The 20,097-nt window shown below is 45.2% G+C and overlaps 2 protein-coding genes across 2 annotated transcripts; one reads left to right on the forward strand and one right to left on the reverse strand.

Moving 5' to 3' along the window:
* Nucleotides 1–1,553: 1,553 nt before the first annotated feature.
* On the reverse strand, nucleotides 1,554–6,167 carry LOC308128736 (glutathione hydrolase 7-like; the record flags this gene model as incomplete). Its single annotated transcript, XM_080494402.1, has 12 exons — nucleotides 1,554–1,622; nucleotides 3,475–3,612; nucleotides 3,701–3,818; nucleotides 3,901–3,925; nucleotides 4,469–4,552; nucleotides 4,642–4,729; nucleotides 4,840–5,021; nucleotides 5,128–5,201; nucleotides 5,285–5,352; nucleotides 5,421–5,538; nucleotides 5,621–5,772; nucleotides 6,150–6,167. The coding sequence occupies 12 exons, from the start codon at nucleotides 6,165–6,167 to the stop codon at nucleotides 1,554–1,556; spliced, it is 1,134 nt and encodes a 377-aa protein (XP_080350528.1).
* A 4,709-nt stretch (nucleotides 6,168–10,876) lies between these two features.
* snai1a (snail family zinc finger 1a) lies at nucleotides 10,877–14,579 on the forward strand. The gene is made up of 3 exons (XM_080494728.1): nucleotides 10,877–11,265; nucleotides 11,797–12,315; nucleotides 12,999–14,579. Exons 1-3 carry the CDS (start codon nucleotides 11,190–11,192, stop codon nucleotides 13,181–13,183), a joined length of 780 nt encoding a protein of 259 aa, XP_080350854.1. The 5' UTR covers nucleotides 10,877–11,189; the 3' UTR covers nucleotides 13,184–14,579.
* The last annotated feature ends 5,518 nt before the right edge of the window (nucleotides 14,580–20,097 follow it).

The raw sequence follows: 20,097 nt of genomic DNA on the forward strand, positions 1-20,097 counted from the left end.
TGAGGTGTGCAGACACTTTTACTGCACGGTGTGCAAAAAATGTCAGACCATGTGATGCATTCACTTCATTCCAGTGAGGGAAGACCAGTATTTCCAGTTGTGTTACGGAGCTGCTGCCTCTGCATCCCCTCAGGAGTCACAAGTTACACTCACGTCTTGAAATTTAGCAACGTCTATGGCTGTTCACTCATTACGTGTCTATAAACAAATACCAATACCCCATTACCTTTAGCTCCAATGTTTAGGAAAATTAGTTTGATAAAGCCACAAAGCAAAAAAGCAACACAAGGAGAAACGCGACACCATGACTTTGTATGCACCACATTCACTTTGAGGACTCACTTGCACATTTGCCATCCCTCCAATGCTGTCCCAAGCGGACGTTGGTAGACGGGACCACCTGGATTATGTCTGCCGCGCTGAAAATGGGCAGAGGAGCAGGTTTCTTGGAAGATAAATGATGATCGCAGTCCTATGGTAGACAAAGGGACAAGAAACACAAAAGAAAATCGATTGTACCAGGATGTAAAAAAACAGAGTTTAGAAGTTCAATCTCATGACACTGAGTGTCGATCTTTGATGACACAGATAAGCAGAGATTAGAAGCCTTGGTCTTGATAATGATCACGACGGTTCATCCAAAACACACAAAAGAACCAAAACCCACCACAAATTCCACCTCGAAGCCCAGCATGCGCAGGTCCTCCTTGTTCTCCTTCTTTTCTATCTGCATCAGGTTCTTGACCAGCCCGGGGAGGTGCTCCCTCTTGTGCCTCACCACCACCAGGTCGTCCCTGGACAGCTCGCAGATGGCGGAGAACAGCTGCGGGTTGCACAGCAGCTCCAGACGCTTGCTGGCTGCGGGGACGAAGAGCAGGAGCTGCGCCTGGTGCCGGCTCAGCGGGTAGGTGTCCTCCCTGCGCACCGTGCCTCCGCTCTTGGGGCCCCCCGCGGTTCCGCCGCCGCTGCTCCCTGCGTAAAGCGGCCCCATGAACTCTCCGCGCTGCGTCTCCACCTCCACACGACCGATGCATCCCCGGGAGAAGCCTTTCCTCGACTTCCCACGAATGACGATGAAAAACCTGTCGTTTGCCACCCTGTTGGGCTCCATTGGAACGGCTGACACCCCCACCTGAACTCTAGTCCATTGAACAGGAGTGAACCTCCGAGGCACCCCGCAGTCACACGATAAACTTGGAAGGAAAAGAGCAATAGAACAACAGTTTTACTGTATGCAACGACCGGAGTCGTACAAAAAAACAAGCTTTAGGGGATTACAAATCTCGTTGAGTAAAAGAATAAACAGGATCTATGATAAAGAAATCCGCCTGCTATTTGCATTCCGCGTAAAGCTTCAAAACAATTTTGAAGGTTATAAAAAAAAAAAAAAATAAGAAAAAGAAAAGAAACAACTTACTTTGAATTTTTCAAGCGCAATTAACCCTCCATCGGTGACTCCACTATTGAGATTAACCTAAAAGCAGCAGGATCGTCTGCCTGGATGGATCACTTCCTCCTGTCTTTACCGAGGAGGAGGGTTCAGCTGCAGGTATTTAACCAGTGACCTCCGCGTGACCGACAACGCCCACCTGCACGCTCCTCTTCTCCGCCCCCAAGGCGAGCTGTCAACACAACACAACACAACACAACACAACACAACACAACGGACTGATCCCATCAACTTTTCTCAAGAGATCGTTTGATTATAGAGTGACATAGAACCCCCCCCCCCCAAAGTTGGATATTGTATATTTGACTGGAAACAATATATAATCTGTTAGTGTTGTATTTGATTATCTTCCAATTGAATTTTTTTTTTATCACTCTTACAATAAATGAAGTAAATCACTTCACATTCCACTTGATTATTGTTTATGGTCATTTCCAGAGAAATGATGACCCCCTGACCCCCCGCCACACACTTTCACAACTACTGGTTTACACCAACTCTTAATACACTTTCCTTTCAGGGAAAAACAAACAAAAAAACAATAGGACCCCCCCCCCAAAAAAAAATCCTTAATCCATCCACATGACAGTCAATCCACCATTTCAAGTCTATCCTATTATTACTGTATAACTCGCAGAGCAAACAGCAATGGTATTCAAAAATTGTTGACTCAGGAACAAATGAAGAATTGAGATTCTTGCATTTGTCACATATCCAAAGGACAGCGAGACTCTGCATTCAACCCATCCCACAGACGCTATAGGGAGCGCTGTGCCATGATCAGGGGGCATTCTGAGCTCACGGCCTTGCTCTGGGACCCATATCGGTGACCCGTTTGGGCCAAAATTCAAACCAGACCAACCTCTCTGGCATTAGTGGCAATAATCCACCAGGTGTTCAAGGGCCAGAATAACATCAACCAAAGCTCAACCATTACCATTAAGGACGGGATAATGATGCAGATTTTGCAGAGAAAATCTCAGAATATAAGGCATCAGGACAGCTGCCGTCATTTTTCCTCAACATCTCATGACACTCGTATCTTATCTTTTTTTATGCCTTCATCAACAACTGTGTCACCAGACTTGAGTAAGGGAGTAGTGACTTCATTTCTCAGAATACAATAAAAAAGCAGCTTTCAGCACAACCCCCCCCCCCCCCCCACACACACACACACACACACACACACACACACACACACATTAGTAATAAACAAGTCTTACTCACTGGGACCGGCAGGACCCAGTGTCAGCAGAAAGGGACCAACATGTTTATGGTAACCACAGGTGGAGTTCAGCACTTTGAGTGACATGTTTGTTCGGGCTTCACAGATGTCACATGTCCTTCCTTTTGACGCAGGCGGCGTGCGTCTCTGACAGTATCTTCACTTCTCATCAGCTTTACATAACAGCCCTCATTCACTCCGACGAGTGTAGTTGCTATGTTTCCTCACAGCAACAAACCTTCACTTAACAAAAAAAAACTTAAGATTTATCAATAGGGAACTCACACACGAGGTGCTTTAGGGATTATCTCATGTTTTTGGCAGGTGACAATGACAGCACAGAAGAAAAGAAATACTGAAGTACAAAAGTGGATCTATTCCTTTAGTACATTTATTTCAAGGTCAGAAAGAGTAACACGATGAAGCGCTATCCAGTCAGTGAGGTCCCTCCATCGTACCGATGACGAGCCCAGGCAGCAGAGTTTGACTTCTTCCCTTCGACTTGACCAGTTCCATCCCAAAACTGCACATCTTCTGGATATTTAGCTGATGAGGCATATTAACAAAGACATGCTTTCCTTTAATCGAATCAAATGTAAACATTCAATATGATATACTTACACCCAAGGATGTGACTTTGGCAGAAGCTGGAGTCTATCAATGAAAAGGCTCTCATTTCTCTCCTTGTGGAGGAACAGCGCAGCATCAAACATCTAGAACAGCAGAAATGGTTTTACTGGATTGTTCTTACAGGCAAAAGTGGCGACATATCTAACTGCTTCTTATAAAGAAAGCTAACCTGGGTCATTACTTTCTGATGGTTTTGTCCGCCTGAACTGCTTATAGCCGTATGAACGCCACATTTGCGCCTTGCCGGGATAATAATAGTGGGCATGAGAAACACTTCAGGCCTCTTCTGGAAGTCAACACTGTAGTTCTACACAAGGAAGGACAATTCAGTGACAGTTATCGAAGACTTTATATCAATACTTGATCACGGGGTCGGACTTCTCCAGATGTTGCACCTGGCCATTTTGAAGTTGGCCTCTGACTTTATTTGACCGGGAATAGTCGAGGAGGAGGCTGTTGAGGATGATGCCAGACGGAGTTACGAGCCTGCTCCCGAAGGCTCGGCTCAAGGAACTGCAATAGCGCGAAGACGACAGATAAGATGCAGGAATGTCACATTGCCCAGGAGCACATACCAAACATAATGTGTGCTCACACAAGTGAAACTGTAACGCAATCACCTGGCAACAGACACCACGAGGTTATCGGATCCCATGACTACCACCTGCCCACCTATCTGCTCCGTCCGGTGGTTTGAGGAGTCGTAGTCGGACGCACGGGAGGAATTCATCCACCGGTGAAGCACGTCTGCCTGACTCTTACTGTATTACGACAGACAGAACAAAATGCAATATCTGACAATAAGTGCCCCCCCCCCCCCCCCCGAGTAATTTTAAATACATGTTTGTTTTTCTCGGTGTAAAAATTGCATTTTGAATACATCTGCAATTCAGAGTGCGGCTATAAGCCTCGGCATCTTTTAAAGTGTCAGCGTACAATGTACCTCAGTATGTGAGAGAGGAGCTCAGCCACCGAAGAGTTGGACATATTTTCATTCAGGAAAGAGGCAGCAGCTGCTCCCAGAGCCTTTATTGGAAGACGATGCAATAAAATCCTTCAAATCACATCCATGTTAAACATGACATACATTTTAAACTGCGATTAAAATCCCAGCACCTCAGCCTTCAAATGATGGGTCTGATTTCCTGTAGCGTTGTTCCCACTCGGATGAAAATCCTCCAAAAATTTCAAAACTGATATCAACGCTGCACCAGCAGACGGAGGAGGAGGAACTTGAATTATAAACTCTATGACACAAGTAGCAACATTTCCATGAAGACATCCAGAACTTATACATAGACGCACGTCTTCCAATGCTTTGCAAATCAGTATTTACCATTAAATCGTCCTTCCAGGGGTTGTTCTACCTCTGCTTTATAGTTACTGATGTCCGCTCGGCTCAGGACGCCTCCGTTTGCCTGCACCTTTGATGGAAGAAAGAAAAAATAGAATAGGAAATCATGATCCTGGACATGTTTGGTATCTAATCATTTCTCAGAAAAACTATGTTACATATAATGAGATTGTCGAATACCTCCTCGACTATCTCTTGTGATAAGTTGCCATGGTAGAAATTTGATAATCCAGCCTCTAGGACTCCTGCCAGAGCGGGCATCTTCACAAACGATCCGGGACTCGGCACTCGGCCGTCTGGGGTGAACATGTCCCTGAAGCGCTGCGATAGCCGTTCACCTTGTACTTCTGATACTGCGTCGGCTGGTAAGAACAACAAATAAGTCAGCGCTGACAATACAGTGCCCTCAGGTGAGATGGACGCATTTGAAAATAAACAAGACTGCAAATAGAGGTAGTTTTGCCTCACAGAGACTGTGGGATACTTTGAAACCTTCTCTGGCCACATCTGCTGCTCTGCTCACAACATCCTCCCAGGAGAGACTGCAGGAATATATGAGACGTCAGATGTTACATTCAAACACATTGTGACATTTGTATTTAATAGGTTTTCTCTATTTTTTTACCTCCCAAACAGACGATGAGCTTCATGCAGCCCCATGAGCATACCAGGCACTCCAACTTGAAGACCTTGCTGAAAGTTTATCATAGACGTTAAGTGATGACTAATGTCTCATCCGTCTTCTCCCCGGTATAAATCACCTTCAGCTCTGGCACATTTTGCAGCATCTCCACTCTGAATGATCTCGGCGCCGTCCCTTGAAAATTGATCACCTTAGTTTTATTCTTGTGGACATCATGAACCAGCATCACGCCGCCTCTGCAGAAAGCCAATGAACTCTGATGGAACCGGGATCAGGCGTCTGAAGGCGTTAGGAAATACACCCGAGGGAATCACGTACCCACCAACACCGGACGCGTGTGGATGCACGACACATAGACACAAAACAGCAGCAATGGCTGCATCCACGCTGGATCCACCACGACGGAGGACTTGTTCGCCAACCGCGGTGCAGTGTTCATGATCCGACGCCAACACACCTTTGTTGAAGACCTGGAAAGAAGCCTTGGTGAGAAAATGTACCACGGTTGGGTTCTGCTGATATATGTGACACAATATGACGTACCAACGTTTTATCAAAGTAAATTTGCAGGACCAAAACAGCCGTCGCAAATACGGTAAAGACAGCGAGTACGGCATAGACCAGCAAAGGTTGGTCCTGATTGCAGCAGGCTTTATCTGCCTCTTTGTCCTTTTGGATCAACAAATCTGGCCTCTCAGGGTCTGGGCTGAGCTCGGTCAAATGGATTTCTGGAGCAGCAGTGAGAAAACAAAGCGTAAACATTAATGACGGTTGAAAACTTGATGGATTCACAAATTAAATTTGAATCGAGCAGTTTTCAGAAAACAGACCCTGCCTGTTTCCTCACGCGATTCACACTTGGCATTGGTGCAATTTAGCATCATAAGATGGTGTAACAAACCACCTGTAGCTTCTCACCGTGTTTTTTAGTCAAGTCGTTTGGGGATGAGTCATCAGCCAAATGAGAAGAACAACCAAAGCTGTTGTAAGTCAAAGGTGACTGCTTGTTGGGGTTCGTTTCACACATCCTCACTCACAAACACAGCAGAGCTGCTTCACTCGTCTCCCTGAAGCCAGCAGGTGCGCGAGTCCAGACTAATGGTCAGACTGTGAGCAGTTCAATGTCATTTGGGAATTGCAACTTCTCTTTAACCAAACAACAACAACAACAAAGCACAAGATGTAAAGTCATACTTTTTTTTTTAATTGAAGCATAAAAATGGTATTAAATTATACAAATGTATGTTGCCACACAAAACACAACATTTCATTTTAAATGTGTGAGGATTGGCTGCACTTGTTAATCCACCTGAATATAATCAAGTCCACACCAACAATCCCCCACCCAAAAAAACAAAACAAAAAGAAATATCTCATTTAATGAGGAGAAAACCTTCAGTCTAACTTCAGGTACAATGTAGTGGCTGGAATGGGTCTCATCAGGAGTACACAGTTTGAATCATAAAGATATGATAATCAGAAGAAAAATCAACAAACATTACAGAATCATCCTGTAAGGTAGGAGTGTGTGTATTTAGTAAGGTAGGCGTGTTCTGCAGAACGAGGTGATCCGATGTGATCGATCCCGGCCGTACGGGCGGAGCGTCAGTGGCCGAGGCTGCGATGGCCCGGCTGCTGGAGGTGAAAGGAGTGGGACTGGACTCCTTGGCGAACACGGTTCTGGCGCTGGATGGCGTTACGAGAAACGCAGCGTCGGTCTTCCCAGGCCTTGGCCCTCTGGATGCAGGTGATCCGTGTTACTTCTGCCAGAGTTTTCGGCGAGATAGAAGCTCCAGACACAGCTCGACTTGTCGAGGGGCTCCTGCTGCTCTGAACTGTTGGTTCTACACCTGACCTGCTGGGAGGAACACAGAGTGGGAAATACATCATGCTATTTAAAAAGCCAACAGCTTCTTGAGGGTGGGAAACCCAGCATGTGAACAGAACTGATGCCGACTGTTGTCTCACCAGTCAGCTTCCACGTCTGCAGATGCGTTTTCACAAACGCCAGGGCTGCATGGTTGGGCGACAGCTAAAAGAGCTCCTTGGTTTTCCACTTCTGCCTCTGAAGAGACACACCGGTGAAGGATTCAGACATGTTGTGTGACATTGTATTTGTATGAGAAGTGTTATCTGCATACAGACTGATTGAGACAAATCATACACGTGCACCAGTCAATCAGATGCATTAATCATCTCAATCGTCAAAGCATCAATCCAGAAAGTCCAGTAGATAATATGTCGGTTTTATGAATTATTTTGCGCTTGTAGTGCGATGAATTTCAACCTTACAACAAGCAGCACTTCCAGCATCTTCCACACGATGACATACAGGCTATAAAACGCTCAGTGACTGACCTTGATGGGTGACCACATGCCAGCCTTCCTCCCCCACCTCTCCAGACTTGACCTCTTCAGGGGTCTCCTCCGATCCTCCGAAAATAAGACGGCTGATGGTTTTGAACATGACTGCTTGTTCCTGCTGCGTTGGCGTCTCTTTCAGTCACCGTGATGCTCGGGCGCTGCAAGAATCTTCAACTGCTTTGGAAAAGAAAAAAGAAATAAACAATTGTGTACATGATGCATGTTTTGGCAGCTACAAGCATTTTCATGCCTGTAGTCGTACTTTTACCATTGCGCTGAAAAACTATATTTTGAATTCCTATCATCAGACAAAGAACAACCAAAGCTTGATGCAGAGCAGGAATGGAAGCTGATCTAAATTATGCAACAAACTGCTTTTAGAGGAATATAAATATAAATGAATCAAATTCTTATTTGCGTAAAACTTGTGCTTCAGCCCCGAACAGTTGTGCCAAGTCTGAGAAGATGAACGTCCCACTGCTGATCAAGTCAGTGGTCGACTGTTAGGGGAGTGTGCATGACGCCACCAGAGGCTTTCTGTATATTATTTTTCAAAATTCAAGTGCTTTTGGGTCAGCTGATCAGGGTGTCCAATGAAATTTCTTCCAGTACAGTGGCTTGAAGTAGGATGCCCACTCCCCAACATTTCATTGTTAGTCCATCTGTTTCTGGGTACATGGGGGAGGGGCTCTTTTCATCAAAAACCTGCTCTGCACCAGCCCTATGCTGCAACACTGAACTTAATTAATTAATAAGCATTATGTTGGGTGCTGCACACTGTTGTAAAGTGTTGTGTTGTTATGATCTGCTGGAGACCAGACCTAATGGATGCTTTTAAGGGATTCAAAGCATTAGAAATGGAAGATCGTCTTATTTTCTCAATGAATGGACTCGGATTTAAATGCATTTCTTTAAATGCTTTATTCAGAGGTGCTTCTTCGTTTGTCACAATACCATGACGATAGCTATGAGATCTGCAATTAAAAAAAAACCAACTCAGCACTTGTCAAATGCAATTTTTCAATTTAATACTACTACTACTACTACTAATAATAATAATAATCCACCGGTAACATACAGGGTATATTACATGTAACGGACGTATCTGTAAATAAATCGTTTCGCATCCTTACCTGCGTTTTGTCTCTCAATTTGACTCGCAGATCATTCTTCGGTTAGACTTTCCACAAATATTTTGAAAATATGTTTGTAAATCCTTGTAAAAGCAGCAGATCGCAGGAACAGCAAGACTTTTGTATTTCAAATATTCAACTGATCTCAGACAACAGAAGCTTTGCCGCAGGCCCCGCCCACGCAGACTAAACCACCAATCAGAAGCCACGGAGGAGCCTCGGTCGGTTTGATTCTCACCAAAGACGAAACATTTCTGTCAAGATGATTCGCCCTCAGCCGTGACGCTCCTTCTACTCCGTTCTGTCAACGACACAAATGACAGCCTTATTATCTCTTGGATAGAGCCGTCGAACAGATTTTTTTTTTTTTTTTTACCGAGATCTGGAAACGCAAAGTTAAAATCCCGTTCAGTCAGAAACCCTTCAATTCTTGAAATGTTTCTTTCAGATGCTAATAAACTGATTTCAATATTGTCTTGTGGTTGTTGATTTTTCGGTATGGGTCCATCACTACACCTGAGATTTCTGGCTTGATTTGTTGTAATGAGTGAAATGGGGTCAAGGTGAGCGATGACCATTAACCTTTCTTCTTTTGGGCCAATAATGATCTCTTTGTTTTTCTAAAGTTACAAATCTCTGACAAACTCAAGAAGCATAATTGAAATGCACGAAAATAATCGGCTGTGGCAACTCCCAACAGGAGATAAGAGGAAGATAAAGGCAACATTATCACTTCATGTATCCTTGATTTCCTTCAGTGAGTGTTCTCTTTCTTTTCGTGTTCAATTTTCCCTTTGTCACTGTAAATGGTTATACGTTTATGATGAGGATGAATCATAGGTAAATCATGCTCCATGTGCCACAAAGTCTAAACATGCACCAGGCACTTATTTTTAAATAACACACAATCAAATAGCATATAAATAACAACAAGACACTTCCAACAACAAAGATCACTGCTGACAAGCACATAGGACCTGGTTACACATTGTTAACTCTTTGTTTCCCTCTAGTGTCTTAAGATGATCCACTAACACCTGAATCTTACGGAAAAAAGCTCTTTGGGCAGAATTAATAAGAAGCAAGTTTCACAGCTTGTGCAGAAGTAAAATAGGTTTTACTGCACCTCGACCCCTCCAAACATGACAGCAAACCAGAATACAGTTTTTCAACAACACATTTAGAGGAACCTAAAATGCAAAACGTTGGCATTAAAACATTGCTGTGAAGCTGGTTTAGACATTTTTTTTATTTTTTATTTGTCTTTGGGCTGCTCGATATATCACAAATATACAATCTCAATATCATCATGTGCAGTCGGTCAACATCCATCCGATTAATATTGTTTCCACGGATTATCCAGCTGTGATATATTGTTTTTTACAGGTCATACAACTTGTTCCCGACTTCTACAAAGGCACTGATTGACGCCGAACAGATGTGTGAAGGCGCCACCTGATGTTTATTGGCACCTACTTGTCAGACATGGCGGACCTCTCTCTTCCAGGAGAGGACGCACTTGCTCCACTGAAGCGACGCGCTCCGGCTGGGCACCTGACGCACCGAGCATGTGCTCAATGTGAAGGTGCAGCTTCATCACAGGACTGTGATTACCAGCATTAATTACTTTACGATAAGGATCGATCAATTTCTACTGAAGATTGAATTTACTAATTTTTCTTTACTTTATTTATTACTTCTTTACTTGATTTAATGATGGATTTAGCAGTGTTAGAGCAGCTGACAACACACGGGGAACGTCATATCAGCCTTTAAATGTAGAGATGGGTAGTTTGTTAGAGGCCATTAAATCTAGTTTGTTTGGCAATACCGAATTGATCAGTTCCCAGAGACATATTAGCGGATTATCATTCACTCCAAGTGTCCGACCGTCACTCACTTCCAGCATGTGGAGGAATCGCCCCGGTCCCCACCCACCCACCCCCACCCCGTCTTGTCTGCGGGTCAACACCGTCGGATTCCTGTGCGTAAACGTCGCGGGTCTCATGTTTTTGTTGTTGTAAAAGTGTGTGAGCATGAAGGCTCCTTCCTGCAGCACTTGAGCGGCGATACGTGAGGTGGGGAGGGCCCTCGGGGCGAGCACACCCCTACTGCCTGTGTCAGAGTATTTCAGAACAGAGGCCAGCATTTAGTCACTCCGCATGAAAGCGCTTCATATCACTTAGTTGCTGAAGTCCACTCTAACTTGTGGATTGCGAGAGGACGTTGCTCAGTGTCTCAGCGGACCAGTGGACCCACGATCCGACCGTCCTTTTTTCTTCCTCTAAGAAAAAACAAAAAAACTGTGCGTCGTGACCACAGGATACTTTTACGCACGGTTATTTTACGCTTAAAAAAAAAAACAAAAACAAAAAAAACAAAGAAGGAGAATGCCGCGATCTTTCTTGGTCAAAAAGTACTTCGCCAAACAAAAGCCAAACTACAGTGAGCTGGAATGTCAGAATGGTGAGTTATGAAGTTGTTTATTTCTCTGTGAATTATGAAAACATCCTTATATAAGTGACGCCAGCGACACAGACATCCACTGGTTTGCTCGGCTTACGAGCAAGTTTAGTTAAAAGTACGACAACTTTTTTTTCTAAATGTTTTGAGTTTTGAGTGCCGTTCGAATACAAGCCGGGCTACACCCCGATCAAGTCGGGGCCCGTTAGACGCACTTTCTCCCTTTCTGCAACCAGACAGAGCTCCATTCATGTTACAAGCTCTTGTGAATACGTGGGAGGAAACGGCCTGTGGAGCCTTCACATGCCTCCAACTTTATGCTCGGTACATGCTCGGGCGGAAAAACACAACAAGTTACAACATTACTTATTACAGCACATGTGTGTAACAGGTGAAAGTAATTCACAACATGTTTCTCTGTGTATTTTTTATTTGTACTGTGTTTAATAATCCATTCTACATTAATTGTATTTCAGTGTGCTGTTGATGAAGGTATACATAAATATTTAAACAATCTCCTCCTTTCCCTCTCAGACACTTCATTTGATAGGTATCCTCTGGCTGAGCTCTCCTCAGCGGACAGCAACTCTGCTGCCACCTGCTTCGGCACAGGTCTGGTGTGGGACCTGAGTGTCCTTCCTGCCCTCTACCTGCCCACCTCCCAAACACAGCCCTCCGCCGCCCCGGGTCCCCTGGACCTCAGCTCCCCGTCCAGCCTCAGCAGCAGTGCCAGCAGCAGTGGCGAGGAGGATGAAGGACGCACTTCGGACCCCCCCAGCCCCGAACCCGTACACACGTATGCCCCTCGTCAGCGGATGAAATGCACGGGCGTCATGGCCCACATCAGCCCCCCGGAGGAGGAGGAGGAGAGAGAGACCCCCGTCACAGCAGCCAGGCCAGCCTTCCTCTGCAAACATTGCCCCAAGGAGTACACCAGCCTGGGGGCTTTGAAGATGCACATCCGCTCGCACACCCTGCCTTGTGTCTGCACCACCTGTGGAAAGGCTTTCTCCAGGCCGTGGCTGCTGCGGGGACATATCCGGACTCACACAGGTAAGATCCACGAAATCCTACGCGTCATCCCCTCCACAGCACACTTCTCCCAAAACTATTGATTGACAAGTTGTAAAAAAAAAAAGAAAAAAAAGAGAGAGAATATTTGCAAGTGGAAAAAAACTATTGGACTACAGTTTGGCGTGACGTGTTTGTGTGTCTCTGGGTCAGTCGCTCATCACCTGAGCTGTGAGGCCGCAAGATATCCGTGACAGTCAATCTGAGGAGGACTGGAGCAGCACACATTATCACACAGGGGAGCTCTCTGTAGACTCTGTCCTCATTGATTACTTATTGTGTTTAATGCGCCAGCAACAATGGTCTGTCAGCTAATTATCTTATCATGGCTGGGGGGTGGGGGGTGGGGGGTGGGGGAGAAGGAGGAGGGATGTAGAGCCACAGGAGTGACAAAATGCTTAAAGAATACCTGAAGGGCTCCCTTCTATCTGTGAACACTTTTAGCATCTGCAGCAACTTGTTAGGACACTAATCGTATTCTGCCCTGATTGAATTATGTTAATTCAGTCAGGCTGTGATCCCACCAGCCGATCATGTGATACCATATTCACTGCACATTGTGCTGTGTGTGTGTGTGTTAATGGGAAACCGTGGAGAATATAGCAACGCTGGTTTAAAGTGACGGTTTTCACTGAGGTCCAACATTGTCCTCCGCCTCTCTCCAGGTGAACGGCCATTCTCCTGCCCCCACTGCAACCGGGCCTTTGCTGACCGCTCCAACCTGCGGGCTCACCTGCAGACCCACGCAGAGGTGAAGAAGTACCAGTGCGGCGTGTGCTCTCGCACCTTCAGCCGCATGTCCCTGCTGCAGAAGCACAGCTCCTCGGGCTGCTGCTCCACGTCAGTGTGAGTCGGTCATGGGAGAGACAGAGGAGGACACACTCTGAGGAGCAGAGCAGTGGAGGGCTTGTGGCCATGGAGAAGACATCCAAACAAGCCCGGCTGGCCTGTTGAGGACCGTTTTAAGATCCAAGAGCAAAAAAATAAATAAATAAAAATGGGCCGCTTTAACAGACCCTGGAGGGATTCAAACCTTCATTGTGGATCTGACTTTAAAAGCCTCTTAGCTTCTCTCTATTTAAAAAAAAGAAAAGAAAAAACAGCTGAGGAGCCGATTTCTTTCTTTTTTTTTTTTTTCATTCAATCTACAACTGAGGTCTTGAGGCTGGACCAAATATGAACGGAACAACCAACGCAGACTCTACACTTGATACCAGTCCCCTTTGTTGCTGTTGTGTGCATTCCAAACACCAAATATGTAGTGAAGTCATTGGGGTAAGAGGTGCTCTTTCCTGTCTCCGTCCTGGTGCCGGTCAGCTCGGGCTCACGGCCGAGACACAGCTGCTCAGAGGTAGGGGAGCGTGGGTGGAATAAATCTCTTAGCGTGCCTCAAAACACACACACACTCACACACACACACAAAGGCAAAAGCACACACAGCTGTCCCTGGTACTGTGGTGTAGATAGACGAGGTGCTAACAGGTGCTACAGCCGTGACCTTCGCTGGTTGATAGCAGGTGACTTCCACTGCCCTTGGTTTGCTTAAGAAAAAAAAAAGAGGAAGCGTGTCATCATGAAAGAATGGCATCAGTTAGTCTTTTCCCTCACCGGCGGGGATCGTTTTTTAAGCCTGTATTTTGACTACATCCAAACCTTGTCTTTATTCTGATGAGTTTCGGAGATAGGCAACGCTGTTCTGTTATCATCCAAAGAAGCTCCACTGTGCCGCTCTGCTGCCAGGTGGATGACAATGCAAGCCATGCACTCAAGGTTACCACAGTGTTAAATATACCAGCCAAAGCCATATAACTTAAGTCGACCAGTGCCTTGAAATTGTGTTTATTTTGAAACCAAAATGTGCCTTTTTTTTTGTACCTCATTCATTTGTCGTGGCTTTAAAGTAAAAAAAAAAAAAAAAAAATGGTATACAGCAGTATTAGTAGGAATTAGCTTTGTGGGGTTTTGAAATGTAAGAAGGCTGGGACCAAAGATATTTTCAGTTTACACCATGGATACATGGTTTGCCTATTATGTCATGAGAACATTGTAAATGGACAGTACAACGAGTTTTTACCTTTCCTAAACTTTTTATGGCTGTGTTTTCTAGTGCAATGTGCAGATGATGTTTTATTTGAATTTTTTTTGTTTTTTGTTTTTTTTGTACCATGCTTGTGTGTTCACTTCTATTTCCTGTATGTCATAACTGAAACGTTTTCATTCAATAAAGTAATTTATGTTTATTAAAACTTGCTCTGTCAGTCACTTCAGGTTAAAACGCTGCAGCGCTGCAGCTTTCACGCGACACGCGGTTTAGAACCGTTGGTTCATAAAGGCCTGTTAGATCATTAACTGGGGAATTTCTGTACAGTGTCGAGTAATTAGGCGTGGGGAGTAAACCGGCCACTGTGCTGGAAGTGAAGCGCAGATGTGCAGGTGAGCACGTGTAATGGATGGGAACAACTGAATGCACCTGCTTCCAGTTTCCACCTGCCATTTACTTCTCACTGTCACTGTGCAAACATTGCTGGAGTGGCAATTGTGCCTTTGCAGTTCTAGACTGAACTTGACTGAACAGTTTACTGTCCCTCTAGTGATTTAACGTGAACCCTTGTCACGACTCCGAGGAGGAATTTGAGTTAATTATTTCCCTGATAGCGGTATATAAATACTGAATGTAGTAGATATACATTTTCCACACTGAGAGAGAGTAAAACATTCTCCTCTTCCTTCAGCTAGACAATGAGTCAGACTCCTCTCAGACTGGAGCGATAGGTTCCCATGGCTCCGCCGCTCGCAGCCACTAAGTCAGGCTCCGAGTCAGCGCGGCTGTCAGTCAGCCATTCAGGGGTGCGTGGGATGAGGCCGCGCCGGGCTCAAGCAAGGTATGAAGTAAGTTGTTCCACGGTACAGTTCCTTATTTCCTTTTGAGTCAGGGAAATGTGCTCAGGGCTGCGGGCCCGGACGGCTTCTGCGGCATGTAAGCGAGTGATTCACCTCGCAACACTCACTCCCGCCGAGGAGGCTCGCAAACATCTGTGTGCGAACACCGACAGGGCCCAATGTGGAACTAATGTCAGAGTCCTTGATTGTGGTCCCTCGCATCCTTATGTTCTCATGTATTTTACCCATAATGCCTCTGGATCAAGGGACTATTAAAAGCTCAGCTGTTTGAAGTTAGCTCAGGACTATTTTGATGATGTCAGCTGGCGTGTCCTGAGGTGAGGGTGTTAGCTCTGCTATTAGAGACAATGGAAACCTCCACCCGCCCCCTTAGCTTCGCTCCGATCCCAAATTTAATAAACTTCAGCCTCAGGTTTATTGATCTACAGATGATTTAAATTTTTTGTCATCACCCCCAATTTTAGGAGGCTTCTCATATAAGATGTGGTCTTGGCAGAATATGAGAAGACCCAAACATATTTTTAATCGAACAGCTTTGGCACATTTTATTTTCCTCTGCCTTTCTTACCCCGTCAGCATTTTCCTCAGGAGTTGTGGAGCCTCAGTTGACCAGCATACTCAACATTGCAAGTCTGCGCTGCATCATACGTTACTGTACTTCTTTCTGCCTTTTTATAGAGAATTGAAAACACAACACGCTCCCCTTCCCGTTCCTTGGGGAGAGTTGAGGGCCTGGATCTGAAATCTGAGAGCGTTTTCCTGCTGTGTGCTTTACAGTGCCAGAGCACTCACTGTAATTTACCAAAAGTGGCTGCTATTTATGCCATAAAGCATGTGTTTAACATTCCTGAACCCCACTGTGTTTGTGTATTCCTCGCTCACTCGCTTGCTCTCTCCCACTCACTCTCCGCCTGCCTCTACGGCTGTATTTCTATTTATGTGTGTGTGTATGTGTGTGTGTGTGTGTGTGTGTGTGTGTGTGTGTGTGTGTGTGTGTGTGTGTGTGTGTGTGTGTGTGTGTGTAGTACGTGGAAATGGTCCCTCGCTGCAGCCCTTTCGCTCTTCACAGGAGGATCATCTCTCTCCCTCTGAGACAAGGCCGACAGGAAGTGGGAGTTTACATTGGCCTACTTTACCAAAAAAAAAAAAAAAAAAGAGAGCAGCTCTGAGTCGAGGAGCTGCAGAGCTCAAGAGACGTTTCTGCTGCTGGACTTTGCCGCTGCCAGCACCATGTCCCATCCCCCCATCAGCTGTCCCACCCATGGCTGCTGCTCCAGCCAAGTTTTTGGGGTGGAGTTGGGTGGCCAGGAACTAAACTAAAAGCGCGGCCTTCAGCGCACCAGCAGTCATGGCTCCAGGTCTGGGAGACAGGAAGGAGCTGTCAGCATCTCATAAACAGGACTCATCCTGCACTCATGACACATAGGACATGGGGAGAACTCTCCCAGGAAAAGCCTTCAAACACCCCCTTCGAGTCCAGGCTGTGACCCCCCCCCCCCCCCCCGGTGCTCAGGATGAACCATAACACTGAAACTGAATGGCCTGTCACACTTGTGACTGTCACCTGAGAGTCAGTTGTTGTTTTACAAACCCGATGCATTCCCTTCACAGTGAGCCGATTATCACCAGTGAGGAAGTCTAAATCAAGCACGTCAGCGAGGATATCAGTGTGAAGTGCGAGCCCTCGGGGAGGGGGGGGGGGGGGGGTGGTGGTTCCGTCGCCATCTTCACTTTTTTTTTTTTATACCTTGTATAAAAACACTCCCATAACACCCCTCACCTCACACAACACTCCCCGAGCCTCCTCTGTGAAGATTAACACCTCTCAGTGTCTATCACCATGTTCGAGAGCACCTCATTACTCTCTCATGTTTTTGGTGTTTAGAAAAACTTTTCCTGTCTGGAGGGAGATCTTTCTTTCTTTCTTTCTTTCTTTCTTTCTTGCTTGCTTTCTTTCTTTCTTTCTTTCTTTCTTTCTTTCTTTCTTTCTTTCTTTCTTTCTTGCTTGCTTGCTTGCTTGCTTTCTTTCTTTTTTTCTTTCTTTCTTTCTTTCTTTCTTTCTTTCTTTCTCACTTTCTCTCTTTCTTCCTTTCTTTCTTTCCGAACATTGTTGCCTCCGTCTTTGCACAGTAAAATTGGGAGGACTGATGTAAATGTCAGAATGCAGAGCTAATCCCTGCAAAAAAGGCCAGAGACACAACCACTGCATCTGGTAAATAAGAAGGCCAATAGCGGTAACACCACAAGTATGCTTAATGATGGATTTGATCAGGCTGTGGAGTTGCCCCAAGGCTGTATTGGAGAAGTGGTTGGGTGGGTTAGGGAATGGGGGTAGGGGTGCATATTAAAGAGTAATGAATCACACACTCAGTCACAGGGTCGCCGGCTATGAATGTGCTCTCTGTTGGTTTTCCTGGAGCCTGGAGTTTACTAACTGATGACGCAGGCTGGACTTGATCAGAGACATGTGTTGCTGCAGACTCGATGCCAGTGAGAAGCATAGCGAGAAAGCGGGGAGACGGGGGAAGAGGTGGGAGGATGGATGGCGCCTGTGCTCTCTGCTTTTCCTCCATGTGTCCTTCTGGGCATTGCCTCACACTGGGGCTGATGCGATCTCAGTGGAGACGGAGGGAGAAAATAAACCTGACTTCTACCCTGGGACAGGAAACAAGAGATTCTCAGAAAAGATCCTGACCAAGCTTTTTTAATCACCATTACTCCCAAATTCTTGTGTGGCATCTCAGCAAGCTGAAGAGCAGCACGTCCACTAATGCAATAACAGTCATAACAGACTTTATCCTGTCCTAAAAAAGAAAAAAAGAAAAAAAAAGTTATGAAACCTAAATCTGTACCAACACTTCTGCACCATTGCTTAGAAAGTCCTTAATCTAGGAACAGTTTTGTGTTGAGTAAAGACTAACAGCAGCATGTTCATCCACACACAGTGATGTTGAAAACGTTGTCATTACCTGCCAGTAAATATTATGGCAATAAACGACACAATTATTAGAAATTGAAACGTTTTGTTAAAATAAAAACACCTGTAAAAAAAACAAACACACAAACAAACTAGTATCTTGTTACAAAACCAGCAACAATAATAGCCTATTAGCTGTTTTTGGCTGTTTTCTTACTGCTGTGACAGAATTCTGCTCGTTTTTTTAGTTGCACTTCAGTCAGGACTTCTTTGTTGGAAAGTTTCAGTCCATCTTTTCTGTTTCAATCATTCCTTTGTGCTGCTGAATGTTTATTTTGGGTCGTTGTCCTCCTCAGAGACCCAAAAGCTTCACCTCAAACCTAATTTTTTGACACTGCATAACACATTTACCACAAAGAGTATCGCAGATTGTATCCCGCAAATATTTCATGTCTCCATTTCTTTCCACAAAGAAATCACATCTTGTTCTTGTTTCTCTTCCTGTTTTTCACCAACTGCAGATTTTATTACATATGTCTTCTAGTTTATAATTATTTACCCCAAAAGCATTTTGAAATTACATTTCTATGGTAAAAGAATATTACTGATTCCCAGCAGGGATGTTGTTTGTTGACATCAAAATAAAAGTTAGCAAATTAGCAGATAAACCAAAACGACTTATAGGCCATGTCACAATGTAAGTTGTTTTGTCATATTAGATGTAATGACGGAAGAAAAAAACTGACAGATTACCAAGAGTATTCCGTTTTTTTTTAAAACGGGACATATCAAGACAATCGGATATATTTGATTCAAGCAACAACCTCATTTCCTGAAAAAAGGAATCATCAGTAGATTAACTTTATCCTCCAAAACCATGGCAGAAAACGGCGATAAACAATATATTTTCATAAGCTGGCTTCGAATTCCGAGGTCTGAACCGAAGTGGTGGACTTGACATTTATGTCTCACGGCTCAAGCCAGAGAAAGTCACAACCGCGTGCGAAGTCTATACTTAGGCCTCCTCTCCACTTGACATAGGTGCAAATATCACCTGTTTGCCTCAGCAAAATGCACCTGAGCATATTTTCCCATACAAGGTGCAAGACGACGTTGAGCTGCTGCCCGAGGGCTTGACAGAGCATTATGAAAGAGGTAATGCAGATTTGTGACCACCTGTCAGGACATGCCATTGCACGGCCGTGTGTAAACAGCATCGCACACTGAGCTGGGAAAGTCGGCCCACTTGTGTCTTACTTCCCTCGGTTTTGATTTGCTGAAATTTAGATAGTGCTGTGTGAAAAGGGAGAAGCACTGATTCGGGCAAGCTGGATCATGCCACGGCCAAATGTGTTGCGCACATGAATATCACTAACAGGAAGAGGCTAATTGAGTCACGATAACGTCTGTATCGCGTCAAACTTCCTCGCAGGTTCACAATCTTGAAACCGCACCAGTGTGGGATGTTTGGCGCGGCGTAATAGTAGTTTGGTTTGGTGCCGCTGAAAGGTGAGGAGTCAAAGGTTTCCCATTTGTTCCTGTGAAGATCAAAGAAGGTAACAGGTCCAGGAACAGATGCATTGCATCAACACGCTCTTTGAGGCGGTAAACACCAACAATCTGCTTCATGTACACACACACACACACACACACACACACACACACACACACACACACACACACACACACACACACACACACACACACACACACACACACACACACACACACACACACACACGGATTACGCAGAGCAGCTGTCTTAGCGCTGCTAATCAGCCCTGATTCCTCCGTCCCCAGACAGAAACACACAGCTATAGGTGAACGCAGGAGTGCAAGCTGAGATGCTGTCTTCTGCGTGGGAGGCCGACACAGCAGCCGGCTATGATGGAAAACTCCCCGACACTCCCGCGGATACCCCACAAGACTGTCCTGTCATTGTGACA

This window comes from Blennius ocellaris (genome assembly GCF_963422515.1).
Source record: "Blennius ocellaris genome assembly, chromosome: 4".
Classification (NCBI taxonomy): Eukaryota; Metazoa; Chordata; class Actinopteri; order Blenniiformes; family Blenniidae; genus Blennius; species Blennius ocellaris.

Coding starts and splice junctions, on each gene's coding strand:
- snai1a (XM_080494728.1), top strand. CDS start 11,190: ATGCCGCGATCTTTCTTGGTCAAAAAGTACTTCGCCAAACAAAAGCCA. Junction 11,266..11,796: donor TGAGCTGGAATGTCAGAATG/GTGAGTTATGAA, acceptor TTTCCCTCTCAG/ACACTTCATTTGATAGGTAT. Junction 12,316..12,998: donor ACATATCCGGACTCACACAG/GTAAGATCCACG, acceptor GCCTCTCTCCAG/GTGAACGGCCATTCTCCTGC.